This window comes from Oryctolagus cuniculus, chromosome X (assembly GCF_964237555.1).
Source record: "Oryctolagus cuniculus chromosome X, mOryCun1.1, whole genome shotgun sequence".
Lineage (NCBI taxonomy): Eukaryota > Metazoa > Chordata > Mammalia > Lagomorpha > Leporidae > Oryctolagus > Oryctolagus cuniculus.
In genome coordinates, this window is record NC_091453.1 from 1,568,861 (window position 1) to 1,587,241 (window position 18,381).

The window sequence follows — 18,381 nt, forward strand, 5'->3', positions numbered from 1 at the left end:
TTTGTCATCGCCTTCCCCGAGGGGACAGTCACTGCAAAGTGTCCATCTAATTTTTTGGAGAATAAAACGCTGGGCAATGTTGGAGAGAGCCTCCAGACCCGCCTCATGTCCGCAGGAGGCAACACTGCCCGCTGGTCTCTGACTTGCCCACTAATCCCTGAGTGTGGTGGGGAGACAGGATCCAGTTGGTGAAGGCAAATTCATGGAACTGAGCATGCTCAGTTCAGGCCCTTCTGGGCTTTTTTCTTTCTCGCTCTTTCTCTCTTCTACCATAAGGTAAGAAGGCTACTCGGAAGAAGATGCCAATGACTGTTCAGCTCTGCCTGGACATGGTTCATGAAATGAGACAAGTAGTAACAAGCCCAAAAGCTCTCAGATTCAAGTTATAGGCTCTATTCAGATTTTACTAGTAAAAAAATATTTGGTTTCCCATCTGGCCAACCCCTCAGTCTACTTCTCAGTTTGTTCCGAACTTGGGAGTGGTAGAAAGGAATATTATCTCTGGTCTTCTCCTCAACTTCAGCTCCCTGCATTTGACTTCTACTGAATTCTAGGCCCTTCTCAATATGTTGTCTGACTGACAGACTTTGTCAGTCCAAACCTACAAAACCATTTAATGACAATTACCAGAGACTCTTGCTCAAAACTTTTTTTTGGAATGATAAGTAACAGATGGCCTCAAATTACTATCTGATGCCAGGAAAATTCACCTGCCAAGTCTGAGTAGTTACTCAGAGACACCCAGGGTCTCCAAAGGCAGACAAAGACCTAAGAGGTTACTGAGTCCTGACAAGCAGAGCTGCCACAGCCAGGAGTAGAGGCTGCTGGGGGGAAAGAATCTGGCCAGCAAGGAACAACTGGGAGAAACTCTAATTGGTGCAGGTGGAGTGGGGTAGTCTGCCAGAAAGGTTTTTGGTGGAGAAGGGTTGGAAAGGTGTGACCATCAATAGGAACCAAGATGAAGGAGAAAGGTGTCGCTTATTTTCCTTCCTCCTTTTTGCAGCACAACCTCCCTCTTGTGGATCACTGCTTTGTAATTAAAGAATAGTTGGATTATGAGAGTTAACAGTAAAACTTGGGGGCCAGCACTGTGGCATAGCAAGTAAAGCTGCCACCTGCAGTGCTGGCATCCCATATGGTGCAGGTTGGAGTCCTGGTTGCTCCACTTCCCATCCAGCTCTCTGCTATAGCCTGGGAAGGCAGTAGAGGATGGTTCAAGTCCTTGGGCCCCTGAATCCATATGGGAGACCCGAAAGAAGCTCCTGGCTCCTGGCTCCTGGCTCCTGGCTTCAGATTGGTGCAGCTCCGGCCGGTGCAGCTCTGACCATTGCGGCCATCTGAGCAGTGAACCAGCGAACAGAAGACCTCTCTCTCTTTCTCTGCCTCTCTGTAACACTGCCTTTCAAATAAAATAATTAAAACCTTTAAAAAATAGTAAAACTTGTTCTCAAATTTAGTTCATTTTGGTGTATAAAATGGAGGATATTCTTATGTCTCATAAGCTATAGTTATGTCTAAGTGTTTGCAAAAGATGTATCATTCTTAGGTTCTTCTTCAAAGTTAATTAAATTTCTCAAAAAATGCTTAAAAATAAATTAATTAATTAAACCTCAAAGAAAAAACAATAGTGGACAGGGGCAGGGGAGGGGAGAGGTAGCAAAGCCAGCACTGTTCTTAGAGTCTAGAAATGAGAGGCAAAATAACCAGAGGCAGGTGTCTGAGGGTGCTGGGAAAGAAAAGCTTTGTGCTGGACTTCAGAATAGCTTCCTTTAGAAGGAAGCAGTTTGGGGCCAGTGCTGTGGCATAGTGGGTAAAGCAGCCGCCTGCAGTGCCGGCATCCCATATGGGCGCCTGTTCAAGTCCCAGCTGCTCCACTTCTGATCCAGCTCCCTACTAATGCCGCCCGAGAAAGCAGCAGAAGATGGTCCAAGTGCTTGGGCCCCTGCACCCACGCAGGAGATCCAAAAGAAGCTCCTGGCTCCTGGCTTCAGATCGGCCCAGCTCTGGCTGTTGCAGCCATTTGGGGAGTGAACCAGTAGATGGAAGACCTCTCTCTGTTTTTTCCTCTATCTCTCTGTAACTCTGCCTTTCAAAATAAATAAAATAAATCTTGAGAGAGAGAGAAAGAGAAAGAAAACCTAGAAAAATGTGGATGGGAAAGATGATCACTCTTCCAATTTTCATCTTATGAAAATGAACATGTGTTTTGAAGCCTTTCTTAAAGCGTTGGTCTCTCAGCCACATCGCTGTGCAGGGACACTCCTACTCCTGCTGCCACCTGCCCGGCCTGGACTTCCCACCCTTCTTTGCCAGGTCAGCTCTCTCCTTTAGACGTAGGCCTGTTTTTCTTGAACCTCCAAATTGGGCTGAGGCTCCAATTCTGCCTTCCCATTAAGCTGCCAAACTGGCTAGTCTGCTGCCTCACCAAAGTAATGTATACTCATGTTGACAAGTGATGTACCTGTGTCCCTCCAACTCCCTGATATTTTTCATCTTTTCCCCCATACCTTCACAGGATCTTACATACAGCGGGCTCAGTACATGTTTGCTGAGCTCAACTCAACCATATCATTGTACCTTCCCAGAATACTTTTCTTGGAAATCCTTCCAATTCCCCATGCCCGTGTGTAAGACTTCCAGGAATGGCAGCATCTGCCAGTTTCCTCATCTTGTTTTACTAAACAGCTCCCGGATTGGCAGTGAATGGTGAAAAGGATTCCCTACAGTTTTGAGATCATAACATGCCCCTCCTTTAATAGATTACTATTAATGATTTAGAACTCATATGAGTTTTGAGATCATAACATGCCCCTCTTTAATAGATTACTATTAATGATTTAGAACTCATATGAGTTGAAATTTTAAAATATGTGGCTATCTTGGAGTATCATCATCAGCCCACAGTATAATTCTTTAAAATAACAACAACAGGCCGGCGCCACGGCTCACTAGGCTAATCCTCCGCCTTGCGGCGCCGGCACACCAGGTTCTAGTCCCGGTCAGGGCGCCGGATTCTGTCCCGGTTGCCCCTCTTCCAGGCCAGCTCTCTGCTGTGGCCAGGGAGTGCAGTGGAGGATGGCCCAAGTGCTTGGGCCCTGCACCCCATGGGAGACCAGGATAAGCACCTGGCTTCTGCCATCGGATCAGCGCGGTGCGCTGGCCACAGTGCACCGGCCGCGGCGGCCATTGGAGGGTGAACCAACGGCAAAAAGGAAGACCTTTCTCTCTGTCTCTCTCTCTCACTGTCTACTCTGCCTGTCAAAAATAAAAAAAAATTAAAAACAACAACAAAACAGAGGTGGGCATTTTGGCACAGTGGTTAAGCTACCACTCAGGATGCCCAAATCCCATATCAGAGTGCCAGGGTTTGAGTGCTGCTTCCATTTCTAATTCCAGCTTCCTGCTAATGTACACTCCGGGAGATAGCAGGTGATAGCTCAAATACTTGGGTGACTGCCACCCATCTAGGAGGCCCAGATTGAGTCCCAGGCTCATGGTTTTGGCCTGGCACAGCCCTGGCTATTGGAGGCATTTAGGGTATAAACCAGCAGATGGGCAATCTCTCTTTTTCTTTTTATTTAAAGGAATTTATTAGTATATTAGATTATATATACATCTTTCTTTAAAATTATTTTAAAAACACAAAAAGTAGATTTACTGAGGTATAATTTACTTCCATAATTTTAAAAAGATTTATTTATTTATTTGAGAGGCAGAGTTCCGGGGAAGGGGGTAGAGAGGTCTTCTATCTGCTGGTTCACTCCCCAAATGGCAATTGCCAAGGCTGGACCAATCTGAAGCCAGGAGCTTCTTCCAGATCTCCCACATGGGTGCAGGGACCCAAGCACCTGGGCCATCTTCCACTGCTTTCCCAGGCCACAGCAGGGAGCCAGATTGAAAGTGAAGCAGCTGGGACTCGAACCGGCACTCACATGGGATGCTGGCCCTGTAGGCGGAGGCTTAACCATCACACCACAGTGCCAGCCCTACCATAAACTTCTAATACTTAATCAGAACAATATCTGACACCAAATTTGTTCATCACATTTAATGTAAGTTTGGTCAAATTATTCAAAAACTGAAGATGCAGAGGACTTATGCTTTGGTCAAAATGTAGTACTGTGGTTGTAGCTATCAACAACATAGCTTTACATACACTGATGCCAGTTTTTAAAATATTGAACTCTACTTCACTTATATCTACAAGAGCTCAGCTTTCTAAAGCAACATGCAAAAGTCTAACGACAGCTCTTTGACTCTGTCCTATATCTTTGCTGCAGCTAGAAAAAAAAATATATAATGTGTTTCTGGGGAAAGACTAATCGTATCCTAAAAGTACAAGCCTTGGGGCCGGCGCCGCGGCTCACTAGGCTAATCCTCCGCCTAGCGGCGCCGGCACACCGGGTTCTAGTCCCGGTCAGGGCGCCGGATTCTGTCCCGGTTGCCCCTCTTCCAGGCCAGCCCTCTGCTGTGGCCAGGGAGTGCAGTGGAGGATGGCCCGGGTGCTTGGGCCCTGCACCCCATGGGAGACCAGGAAAAGCACCTGGCTCCTGGCTCCTGCCATCGGATCAGCGCGGTGCGCCGGCCACAGCGCGCCGGCCGCGGCGGCCATTGGAGGGTGAACCAACGGCAAAGGAAGACCTTTCTCTCTGTCTCTCTCTCTCACTGTCCACTCTGCCTGTCAAAAAAAAAAAAAAAAGTACAAGCCTTGACAGCCACATAAGTGGTCACAATATGCTCCAGTGTCCATGCACCTTGTGTGTTTATAGGTTTCATTATGCTCTACGTCCAGATTCCCTGCTAATTTACAACCCTGATCACTAGAGCCAATGGTGTATGAATGGCATGGGATGTAATTTCTGGCTTAAAAACGCACCTATCGTCTTCACTGACTGCCGGGAGAAGGCATGTTGACAGCACTGGAATGTACTTCCTAGATGACTGGGTCATCAGAAACATCTTGAAGGAATAAAAACATCTGGCACCCTTTGTGCACACCAAGAATGGCATTTCTGGGGTGAGTGAGGTGCCCTGGGCAAGAGCAACCTTTTGTGCAGCTGATTTGAAAAGATCCTGACCACTGTTTATCCGAGCATTCCTAACTGCAAATGAAGTGCCAACTATGGCTGCCGACCACAAGAAAAGTTCTTTGAAGTTGCTGGGTGCATTTCTTTGGTGTCCTCCTATTTACTGAAACTGACAGGCCTATCTGTGTCTATTCTTAATGCTGAATTCAAGCCAGGTTTTGCACTTGCCTGTGGAATGATGCTGATCATCTGCTCAGGCCGCATGGCCTGTGTTGGGCAGGTCCTACAGAAAGAATCGCTTCCTAAAATTTCAGATGACATAGGACTGCACACCCCATTTTCACCTCAAGCCCTGCTATTTAAAACCTGGGGAGAGAGGGATGCCGGGATATATATGCAATGAATATCAGCCTGGGGCAACAATCCAAGAGTGAACAAACTTGCTCTTGGATTTCTCTCTGTCCCAGCATTTTACACCATTTCCTCCCTTTTGCCCTTTCTCAACTCTACCGGTATCTGGTTGCTTCTGTATCTCCCTATCATGATCCCCCAGTAGTTACTGCACTCTTCCGATCAAAGTCATTTACCCATATACATGCCATTGCAAGCCATGATCCCTGCGTGAGTGCTCTTTTCTTCCCCTCCCTCCATTCACACAAGCAGAACCACTTCTCCCTCCTCTGCACCATCACGGAGGTTTTTTTTTGTTTTTTGTTTTTTTGTTTTTTGTTTTTGTTTTTTTTTTTTTTTTTTGGCATGCTGCTGTTTTCATGTTTCCTGTGTCACATTGCACTTCTTTTTTTTAATTTTTTTTATTTTTTACTTTTTTGACAGGCAGAGTGGACAGTGAGAGAGACAGAGAGAAAGGTCTTCCTTTGCCGTTGGTTCACCCTCCAATGCCCGCCATGGCCAGTGCGCTGTGGCCGGCGCACCGCGCTGATCCAATGGCAGGAGCCAGGTACTTATCCTGGTCTCCCATGGGGTGCAGGGCCCAAGGACTTGGGTCATCCTCCACTGCACTCCCTGGCCACAGCAGAGAGCTGGCCTGGAAGAGGGGCAACCGGGACAGAATCCAGCGCCCTGACCGGGACTAGAACCCGGTGTGCCGGCGCCGCAAGGCGGAGGATTAGCCTAGTGAGCCGTGGCGCCGGCACATTGCACTTCTAATATCTGCAAGTATCTCTCCACAGCTAGACTGTGAGCTTTTCTGAACATAGTGGTTATATCTTATCCCTAGCACATCTCTGGCACTGCAAGATGTACACACAGTAGGTGTCTGATGACTGAATGAATGGAGACCACAGAGAAATGGTGCATGCAAATGAAATGGTGACTGTCGTCCACAACTTCCACAGGGCAGGCAGAGAGGGTGGCTGTGTGGATCCGGGAAGAAGTCAGGATGACTGTGGGCCACGCAGCTGTGAAGGCCGCACCAAAGTCAGGAGACTAACGATGAAACTACAGCGTGAAGTTCAACAATTTTGTGTCATTCTTACGTCTTCAGAATATATCCCACTGGAATTGTTTGAAAGTGCTTAAAATAAATATTTTTTCTGTGTGGTTATGTTGCTGATATTTATTTTGTAGTTATTTATTTGAGGGTCAGAGAGAAAAATAGAGACGGACAGAGAGAGATCTCTCATCCACTGGTTCAGTCACCAAATGCCCGCAGCAGATAGGGCTGGGCCAGGTCAAGCCAGGAACCAGAAACTCAATCCAAGTCTCTCTCTCAAGGGTGGCAGAGACCCAGTTACTTGAGCCATCACCACTGACTCTCAAGGGTCTGCATTAGCAAGAAGCTGGAGTCAGGGGCCAGAGTTCAGAACTGAACACAGGCAATCTTAATCACTATGCTAAACACCTACTCTATGTTGCTGATAGGTTTATACCACTCCTAAGTGTCCCATTGATTTCTGTTTGTTTTTGGTTTTAAGATTTGAGGTTTTTTTTAAGATTTATTTATTATTTATTTGAAAGGCAGAATTACAGAGAGACAGAGAGAGAGAGAGAGGTCTTCCATCTGCTGGTTCACTTTCCAGATGGCCACAACAGCCAGGGCTGTGCCAATCTGAAGCCAGGAGCCAGGAGCCAGTAGCTTCTTCTGGGCCTCCCACATGGGTGCAGAGGCCCAAGGACTTGGACCATCCTCCGCTGCTTTCCCAGGCCATAGCAGAGAGCTGGATCAGAAGTGGAGCAGCCGGGACTTGAACCAGTGCCCATATGGGATGCTGGTACTGCAGGCGGCGGCTTTACCTGCTATGCCACAGCGCTGGCTCCAGGTCTGGTTTTTTTTTTCCCCTCAGTTTTCTGGTTTAACTTGATGCTTTAAGTATGTCAACATTTCTATCTTTCAAAAGTAGAAATAAAGAGAAATACTGAGAACAGTCTCACGTCCTGGACATCAGCCGTGCCCTGAGAAAGCCACCTGGAAGAAGCTAAAGCAGACAAGACACCTGCCTGTGGACCTCCCAAGAGGAAGCAGAACCCTCCTGACTCTGGTCATCATTGTTCCCACTGCCTGATCTGAAGGATTCTGCATAGAAAACTGTGGGTCTTGCAAAACAAGCCCAGCGTCCACCTTTAAAAAACATACCTATCTGGTTTTTATTTCCCTACTTCCTAATCCCTGAAACAGTTGATTCTATTGAAAAATACAGTTCAACTAATTTTTATTTTGAGTAAACTCACATTAAGCTTATTTCAATCTTTCCTAATCCCCATGTTGTTGATTTTCTTACTACTTTACCCTACTTCCTCTTCTTCCAGCATGCATTTACATTTTAATGATTTCATGTAGTTATTTGAAAATATTTCTTGATCATCTTTCTGTACCAGGCAGTGGTTCAGGTGCTGGGGGCACAGTGGAAAGCAAGATTTGGGTGAATTAGATCAGACATCTAGCAAACCCCTTTGGAAACTACATTTTTTTAGAAATGTGGCTATCACTCAATATATGAATACACAGTCTGGCCATCAGAAGGAAGATTCTTCAGATTCTATCTGTATAGTACTGAATACTGCCCTCAGCTATAGCAAGGAGTAAATGCAGTAATCACTTTAACAGAGGGCAAACTCTGTGTCAGGAATTATTTTAAGTTCTTTCTACATTTTAACCAATTTAATCCTCCCAAAGATGCTCCGAGCTGGGTCATTATAATCAGCTCCATTTTACAGATGAGAAAATGGAGGCTGAGCAAGCCTGAGTGAGTTCTCCAAAGTCTGTCAGGGGTGGAGCTGGCCTTGAACTCAGTCTGGCTCCAGGTTGCCTTTCTCTGATCCCAGTGGGACTGAGGCCTCCTCAAGGTTTGCTTCTGACACAACGGAATTTAGAGCGGCAGGAGGCAAGCAGAGGCATTTTGGGGAAACAGAATTGCGTTCCACAGAGAGCTGGCAATAAATATTGCTGATTGGCGACTGATAAGGATGGAATGGGGTTGCGAGAATCGCATACCCACATGAAATACACATGTGATCACTGACCTTTCAGAAGTGACAGAAAATATTCAAACTATTTTTATCTTTCATCCTCTTTCAGCCTTCACTTTAGATCTGCTGTCCTAGCAGAATCTTGCTCAAAATTGGCGATGGCTTTCCAAGGGCTAAATAAATGCTCGGACACAAACAACACAGGAAGTAGAAATGTATCTACACACAAAACCCCCTCAACCTTTTTTGTGGATGTATTTAATCAGAAAGATTAAATAAGATTTGCCAAAAGCCACAGATCCGGGACGGTTTAACATCTTCTAGAGTGCCTAATCATTCCTCAAGACAAGTAACCCCCACTCCCCCACCCCCGTCTTGGACTCCAGGCATATGACACAGATCACAGCGGGGAGCCGTCAGAAATGCAGAATCTCTCAGCGTCTACCTCAGACCCCCCAGACCTGCTGATCTGGAATCTGCATTGGAGCAACACCCCACAGGTGAGCTATATGAACAGTAACATCAGATAAGTGCTGGCACACTCACCAATTTCATTTCCTAGGTATTTATCTTGCAGAAAGAGGAGCTGTAGTTACATATAACATGCATCTCTTGAAACATATATTATTCTAAGCCTCACATGGAAATTTAACCTAAAATTATCTTTCTCACACAAAATAACCGTCAGCTTGTTTTTATGGCAGATGTAGATCTTGGAAGACCTAGATCTTTGAAGATCGAGTCATTCTTTGGTGAGCAGGTATTAAGACTTGAGATGTACGAAACAATGTTTCTCATGACACCCACAAAGAAATGGCCAATGGCGCCCATCTTCACAGTGACTCATCCTAGTCTCCTTTCTTCAGAGCTGGCGAATTGCCTTTCCCAAGTCATAACAAATTCCTTTAGCATACGCAGCCCGACTCCTGCCTCAGTTAACACAAAGTAAGCAAAATAGTAACAACAGCTGCCACTTCTAGGGTTCTTCCAATATGCCCAGTGCTGTTCTGAGAACTTAATGCATAAAAAGGCACTTAAAGCTCATAGAAATCAAAATATTTTATGGATGAGGAAACTGAGGCACAGAGAGATTAAGTGGCTTGGCCAAGGCCACACAGCTAATTCATAGCGGGGACTCTAACCCAGGTAGCCCGTCTCCAGTCCACACTGGTAACTATGGGACCATGCTGCCTCTAGAAATCTAAACTAAGGCCGCCCAAGCGGCACTTCTCCTGAAAATGCTCTCCTAATAAAGGCTGATAATTTGTTTATGAGAACATAATTCCCTTCAGAGAATTTACCAGACAAAAAGAAATAACAGAGGCCCGCAGCTGCCAAGACGTGGGTTTACAAAGTTAAAACATTACTTCTGCTCTCTAATCCTTGATTGCAAGGCCACATGGTCTGCTGCTTGAAAGCACTTTCAAATGTCCTTCTGCCTCTAATTGGAACCGGCTCCAACCTTACAATTGCCTTGTGTTTGCTATAAATGAAAAGCAGTTGTAAACTCAAGGGGTTCGTGATATTGCTGGCTTTGCTTATCTATTAAGTCACTGGTCTGATTTCTCCTTTTAGCTGCAGACAGCTCAAGTCTTTTCTAAACGAATTCATATGGGTAATTCCAAAACACACAAGCAGGCCAAGTCCTGTGCTTGGGTTGCAAGGGAAAAGGAACCTCCTGCCCTCCACCCTTCACTTCAGTAGCCCTTGAAGGCATGGTCCTGGGGCCCCAGAGTCCTGGGAACACAGAAGGGAAACCAGCACGAGACACAGTGGGCAGCTTCCCATCCGCATTGGTTTGGCTCCCCTTAGACCTCGCCGCCTGAAACCACACCCAGCAATGCCCTTTGGCCTGACACCAGGAAGACCTCCCAGGACCTGAGCTCTCCTTGTGGTGCTGAGCAGAGAAGGGCAGTCAGTGCCCAATGCTTGGGAAAATAGAAATGGGTCACAGAAATTACAGCAAAGGGTCATTTCCAACTTCAAAGTAAACAGCAGGCCTGACAGGGACGTGGGCAGCGTCAGATGTGCTTCATAAGGAGCAATCTGTGATATGTTTTTCCTCCAGTTATTTCTGCTTGCACTGGAAACACAAATCAAAATAATACATATATCTAGGCATACTAGACCCAAAGAACTGTGCTTACAGTGTAAGAAAAACAAAATCTCTGGTAAGCCCCAGCCAATAATCACAAGCAAACTGTTAACACGCATGTAACACGTTGCATTGAGTAGCCAGTCAGTAGCTGCCATCAAACCATTGTCCCTATGGGGACATAGAAAAAATAACATATATATCAAGTTGTGTTTCAAATAGTTTTTTTTTTTTAATTTGACAGGTAGAGTTATAGACAGTGAGAGAGAGACCGAGAGAAAGGTCTTCCTTCCGTTGGTTCACTCCCCAAACGGCTGCCACGGCCAGTGCGCTGCACCGATCCGAAGCCAGGAGCCAGGTGCTTCTCCTGGTCTCCCACGCGGGTGCAGGGACCCAAGCACTTGGGCCATCCTCCACTGCCCTCCCGGGCCACAGCAGAGAGCTGGACTGGAAGAGGAGCAACCGGGACTAGAACCCGGCACCCCAATGGGGACTAGAACCCGGGGTGCTGGCACCACAGGCAGAGGATTAGCCAAGTGAGCCGCGGCGCCAGCCTCAAATAGTTTTAAGTGCTGACTGTTCCCTGGGAGAACAGTAAAGTTCTCCCAATGTCCTGAGGCTCTCAACACCAGGTGCAATGTGTATTGCCCAGTGTCAAGGCTCCTACATCCCTTGGATCCCATTTCACTGCGTTATGCCCGCCAACCGGAAGCCAACAGCCATAACCAATGCCTGCTGGGTATCAGGAGAGCTCAGCTCTCTTGCATCGTGTGCGTCTGAAACGTCTGAGGCACACTGATCCTCCAGAGGAGGTTAAAGCCAACCTGCTCAGGATTGTGCCTGAGATGCCTCCATCGCCCGGTCTCTCTCCTACTTCATCCTGGTTCCTTTTACTGTTCCGCTGGGAGCACTCCCTAAAAAATCGCCTGCATGGGAATCCACATCTCAATGCCTGCTCCCAGGAAACCCTACCTCAGAGGGCAGGCTCCCCAGCTCGGCCTGGCCTCAGCCTGGTTGGCATAAGGCTCTCTAGCCTCCCGGGCAGCAGTTCTGGTGCACAATTAGCATAATACTTGCACACGTTTTGGTAATCTTTCACCGAAATTGATCTTATTTGATAAAAAGATGGAACCGTGAAGAGTATAAATAGTATGAAGTCTCAGCATGTTGTGAATGGGTCAAATAGGTTCATTTCTATAACGCAGTAGTACACTTTCGTTACCAAGTCGGGCATGAACACATAATCTTTGCTGAGTGGAGTTGGTCTTGCTTTTTGTTTGTTTCTTAAAGGTGGCGATCTTGCAGTACCAAGGAGCCATAACTCAAAGCATAAAACTGCACTGTAAGTGAAAGAAAGCAACTAGGCTAAATATGTAAGATAGTGAGGCATGGCTTCAAAGTGGCTTTTTGACCAAATTCTTTCCAGGAGCTTCCTTTCTTGTCCTTTACCTAATACTATGGTTTTGCATGCAGAAACAAATCTCTGGGTTCCCTCTGGTTGCACTTATTCTGACACCTATGAAGCAAGTCCATCCCGTGGGGCATGAACAATGACATACCCGGTGAGAGCTGACGGCCCAGCGGGGGCCAGCCTTATGTCACCGCACACCTCAGATTTCAGAGACACATGACAACATGGCTGACCTTTATTCCCAGGGCTTCTCCAGAAATGACAGCAACGGTCACACCATCCTTACTGGGTTTAGGGATATCTTCATTTTTCAGTTCTTGGTACTGAGGCTCCACCATCTTCTCAGAGCTCCTCAAATTAACCCACAGTTGCAAGCCATGCGCTGGCTCCTCCGAGCAAGGCATCTCAGCATGCAGAATACCCCGGCCCGCCGTCATCCACTGCAAACACCAAACCAAGAAGAACATTGTAATCCAAGGGTAGGCATTGGGCCTAGCGGTTAAGGTGGCGCTTGGGACACCCATGTCCCACATCAAAGTGCCTGGCTCCTCGCTGTTCCAGCTTCCTGTTAATATGCACCCTGGGAGGCAGCAGGTGATGGCCTGAATAGCTGAGTCCCTGTCACCCACATGGGAAAGGCTTAAGTTCCAGGTTCCTTGATTTGGCCCCAGTTGGGGGCCCTTGTAGGCATTTATGGAGTGAACCAGTGAATGGAAGCATTCTTTCTCAAATAAATAAATGAAAGATGTTTGATGTGTAATCTAGTTCCTAATAAGTCAGGACAACTACAACACCATCACTAACAAGGGCATCTTACAGGTGCTGCTGTTGGAATCCCTGGGCATCTACAGAAATAATAAACACCAAGGACAACTGCTGGAGCCCTTTTTACTTTTCCAAATGCTTCCCAAGCTTCCTTATTTGAAATAAATGCATTAGCAACATAATTCTTGAAAACAGAAAAAACCCCTTTGATATCCTTGAGTCTTAGACCAAGCTCTGAGATGAGAGTCAGACAGTTAATATGTCATCGTCTTGAAAAACAAAACTTAGAAAGTGAAGAAAAAAACATATAAAACAAGGGGATAAGCCAAGCAGCAAAGCTGTCACAACAGAATCAGCCAATCCAACAGGGAGCTCTGGAGTTGGGATGAACCTTCAGAATTATCCCAGCTTGAGGCAAGATGACCATGCTTCCTATCTCCACATCAGCAAATCGCTAACTGTGGGCCACCCCCAAGTAGGAAGCAAAACCTTAGGAGAGGCAACTGTCTGCTCCCCAGGACAGTTCCCAGGGAGGTAGGCAGCAGTGAGCCACCAGAGCCAGCATTCCCAGCAGCTGAGGATACAAGTGTGTGTCTTAATATACATGTAGAAGCCCCTAGGATCCAAGGCACTGTAGATGGTTGACGTGCACCTCTGCCTGCTCAGTTCTAGTGCTGGAGCCCTCACTACTTGAGAACTAGTTAATGCCCATACTTGTGCAGGTTCTTCAAATGTTTACTTACTGTTTTGTGAACCCCAGACACTAATCTCCAAATCTGGGAATGAAGATATGAAACATGATAGGTGTGCCCCCTGCTTGCCTTACCTTGAGTTCTCCCACAGAAGGTCCCGGAACAAGGACTAACCTGCAGGTGGCTTACTTGGAAAGTGATGCAGAAAGCACAAGGGAGGGATCAGAGTGAGTTAGGCAAGGGAGAAGGTCAAAGAGGGGTGTTCATAGCAGGTTACATCCATGAGCACCTGTGGCTCAATCCCACTGGGAACCACATAGACACACTTTAGAATTGTTGATTGGAGAAGAGGGGAAACTTAGGATATTTAGGCTCCAATTTCCATCTCTTACTGACCGAGTTCCCCTGGGGGTACTAAATCCCAGCACAGCCGGGCTGCCCAATATGTGGGCTGGAGAAAGCCCTCAACCAGAGCAGCAGCAGGTCCATGAGAGGTGGGCCACGGGGTCACGAGTCAGGCCACTGACATTTGCTGCACAGTCCTCATGGGGAGAAAAATCCTTACACAAAATAAGGACTGACACTGTGATTGTGCTTGGCGTCACACGAAGAAGCCTGCCAATTTCAAAGCAGCCTACCCAAGGGTGCACCATTTGCACTGAGACTCAAAGAGTAGGAACTGAGCAAAGGAAGAAGAGTCCATACAGAGTGAACAACATTTGAAAAAGGCTCTGGGATAAAAATGAACATTATTTGTTCAAGGATCTGAAAGAAGGCACATTCTAGAGATTTCTTTCATTCACGAAGTCTAAATAGAGTTCCCTCTATCTTCCATTTGATAAGACTGATTACACTTTCTAATGTAGGGGTTGGCAAACTATAGTCCAAGGGCCAAATCTAGCCTGTTACTTGTTTTGGTAAAGGTCTGCTGACAAACCTAGAAAATGTTGATTACCATGATTTCACCGGCACATTTCACACACATGTACTGCAATGCCATGCTGTACTCCATAGATAGACACAATTATTACTAATAAAAAATTAAAAAGACAAAAAGGATTTACTGACACAGAGCTATACCCATTCACTGACATGCTGTCTACAGCTGCTTTCATGCTACAATGGCAGAGTTGAGTAGTTTCAGCCGAGTCCATGTAGCCTGCGAAACCTGATATTTACTCTCTTGCCATTATAGAAAAGAATTTGCCAACCCTCATTCTAATGCAATATAAAGTAGCTCGGCCTGCTGCACGTCTTCTATCTGAAAACAGCTACTGCTGTTCTTCAAGGACATTCTCCCATTTTTAAGCATTTTCCTGTTGTGTTAACAGCTCATCTCTCTGTATCAACAATACCTCAGTTATCCTTTTTAGATATACCCTAGTTTGACAATACATATCTTCAAAAAGTTCATGGAGATGGCATATAATGCAAAAACTATACATGGATTTCAAAAAACTGGCATCAAAATAAAATCATCTTTTAATTCCATTTTCTATACACTTTCTGAAGTATCCTCCTATCATTATTAAAATGGCCCACCCATTGGATTCGGAGGGAGAGAACAGGGTTCTAGTTCCATAATCACCATCTACTCATTCTGAGGCTATGGGTATTTTGTTTTAACCTTTAAATCTCCAGTCCCTCATTTTTAAAATGAGATAAAAACATAACACTTATTTCAAAGAGACATGCGATGTGAAGGTGCTACATTAACTAAAAGACACTGCGCAATCATTATCCTGACCAAATGTTCAGTTATATGGTACAAGATACGGTGCGCAGCTCCACACGGGGAAAGCTGCACTCGCGGCCTGCTCGTGCAGATGGCAGGAGTCATCACGTCCATGCTCAGGTCACCCTCAGTCATCGTGTGTGTGTGTGTGTGCGTGTGTGTGTATGTGACTCCAAAAAGTTCCTGATACAGAGTTCAGACTTACCAAATTGGCAAAAACCCAAGTGTTTCCTGGGGATTTTAACCGTAACACATCTCCGACAAGACTAGGATGGTGGAGGGATTGAGTCTTTGTCTTAAGTGAGAACATCTAACTCTGCAAATCAGCTGGAAGCAAATTATCTAAAATGCAGCACACAGGTCCGGAAAGATGAGTGCTGAGGCAGTCCCTGAATCTGGCAACTGGGACGTCAGGACTGGTCACTGCCTGAACAGCTTCAGTGAAGCTTTGGAGGGAGAGTGCTGAGAGGCCCGCCTTGATTTCAGTGAATGGAGGACAAAATGGAAGAGAAGGAAGTCGATACAGTGAGCGCTAGAAAGTGATTAAGGGTCAGGAAAAGTATGAGATCGGAATATGAGAGACCTGTGCAGGTTTCCAGGCTGAGTGGATGGAGCCAGAGAAAGGGAGTGGTCAAAGACATAATGGAGGGAAGGCAGAAGCCTCGAAATGGGTGGGATCAAGCATGCACATCCGAATGCGACTACGATCAGCAATTCCTTGTCCTTGGTCATACCTGCAGATCTCCGGGGTTCAATGTCCCAAAGTGTCCACAGAAGTCTTCATGGGCCATGCTGCCCCCTTCCAGGAGGTAAGACACCTTTGAAAAAATCAAAGTAAAAACTAGGTCCTTCAAAAATTTAATTAGTTTTTTCTTGTGAGGGGGACTTCTATCAAATTGTATGAGTTCCTTATATATTCTAGACATTAACTCCTTATTATGTGTCTGTTTCAGGAGCATATATACTAAAATTGGAACCTCTTATTGTCATATGGTTTGCGAATATTTTCTCCTACTCCAGTTTGAATCAACAGCTATATGAAAAAGTATTCGACATTACTAATCATCAGAGAAATGCAAATCAAAACAACAATGTGATATCACCTCCTACCTATTCAGATAGCTCTATAGTTTGAGTATTTGTCCCACAGAACCCAGGAGTTTAGTCTTCAAGGTCTTACATTAATAGCACTGAGAGGGTGGAAATATAATCAAATTAATGGTGTTGAGAAGTAGGGCTTTGGTAAATAATTGGATGGGATCAGGTTGTGAGGGTGGAGCCCCATGATTCAACCACATGGATGTAGAGACACAGACTGACACACTCACTCCCTGCCTCTTGCCATGTGATGTCATGTGCTTCCTTGGGACTCTGCTAGCAAGAAGCTCATTACCAGATGCTAAATTAATGGAGCTCACTCAGTCCTGGACCATGAGCCAAAATAAGTCACTTATCTTTATAAAGTTAGCCTGTCTCAGGCATTTCTTTATAGTAATGAAAGGCTGACTAATACAGATGGCTATTACCAAAAAGTCAAAAGATAAGTATAGATGAGGATATGTAGAAGAGAGAACCCTTATACATTATTGGTCATTTTGTAAATTGGTGCAGCCATTATGGAAAATAGTATGGAGGTTCCTAAAAAACTTTAAAAACTGAACTATCATACGATCCAACAATCCTATGTCTTAGTAGATTTCTAAGGAAAATAAAATCATTATCTTGAAGAGATATCTGCAATCTCATGTTCACCACAGTATTATTCACAAAATCCAAGATATAGAAACAAGTGTCGGTAATAGATAAAAGGATAAAGAAACGGTGGTGTGTGTGTGTGTGTAGTAGTAGTAGTAGTAGTAGTAGTAATAGAATATAATTCAACCATAAAAAAGAAGGCAAATCAGCCATTTGTGATAGCATGGATGAACCTGGAGGACATTATGCTAAGTGAAAGTGAAATATGCCAGGCACAGGAATACAAATACTCCTTCATCTCATTTATAGAAACAGAGAGTAGAAGGATGATTATCATCAGGTTCCATCAGGGGGATGGAAAGTGGGAGATACTGGTCAAAGAGTGTAAACCCGGAGCTCTAAGATGAATAAATTGTGAAAACCTGATGTAAAGGATGGTGACTAGGGTTAATAATGATGTAATATAGGGCAGGCGTTCGGCACGGTCATTAAGATACCACTTAGGACACCCACATCACACCACATATGGGGAGTGCCTCGATCCCAGTCTCTGCTGCACTTTGATGCAGGATGCCTCCCAGCTCCCATGTGAGCTCAGGAGATGTCTTTACCAGAATTTCAAATAAGCACCCCTCGCTCCCAACACACAGCCCTGAGCATGCCAGAGGTCACAGCCAGGTGAGAGAAGTCCCTACTTCCCCCTCAGCCAGGTAGACAATGGCCCTGCCACAGCAGGCCCCCAGAGCGCCGGGTCAAAGAGGCAGCTCCCGCCCAAACAGCAGCAACCCCACTACCAAGGCCCTTCTGATTCATGAAATTCACAGGGGACGTTTCTGTTACCAGGGCCACAGATGCACTAGGTGCTCAAACAGTGTGTGTGAACTATGTCGGATGACCCCATGTACCTTAAAGTCAGCTTTTCCAGGGGTGTGTCCTTCCTACATCTCAAAGTGGAAAGAAGTTCTGTGCTGTTCAATAGCGTAACCACTAGCCACATGATGCTGCTGTAACTTAAATCGATTAAAATTCAATAACATTTGGGGCCTTCGTTGTGGCACAGTGGGTTAAGCCGCTGCCTGTGACACTGGCATCCCATATGGGCACCAGTTAATGTCCCTGCTGCCCCACTTCCAATCCAGCTCCCTGCTAATGTGCCTGGGAAAGCAGTGGAGGATGGCCCAAGTACTGAGGCCCCTGCACCCATGTGGGAGAGCAGGAAGAAGCTCCTGGCTCCTTGCGCTGTTGCGGCCATTGGGGGAGTGAACCAGTAGTTGAAGATCTCTGCCCCTCCCTCTCTCTCTGTAACTCTGCCTTTCAAATAAATAAAATGAATCTTTTTACAAATTCAATCATATTTAAAACCCCTTCCTTGGTGGCAGCAGGCACATTCTGAGTGCTCACAGCCCATGTGCCTCCTGACAAGGGATCGCACAGATTACAGCAGAGTTCCGTCTTTACAGAAAGTCCTACTGGACAGCACAGATCAAAATAAATATATTTGACAATCAGCAGGCAGCTATGGCAGGAATTTAGTG

At 45.8% G+C, this 18,381-nt stretch overlaps 1 protein-coding gene across 1 annotated transcript in view; it reads right to left on the reverse strand.

The window, feature by feature from the left end:
- Positions 1–18,381, reverse strand: part of PIR (pirin) — a 96,787-nt gene that overhangs the window by 48,051 nt on the left and 30,355 nt on the right. The window contains exons 4-5 of the mRNA XM_002719917.5: positions 15,886–15,969; positions 12,193–12,399 (exon numbers count right to left, since the gene is read on the reverse strand). Of these exons, the coding sequence (XP_002719963.1) occupies positions 12,193–12,399; positions 15,886–15,969 (291 nt within the window). The remainder of the gene's footprint in view (positions 1–12,192; positions 12,400–15,885; positions 15,970–18,381) is intronic.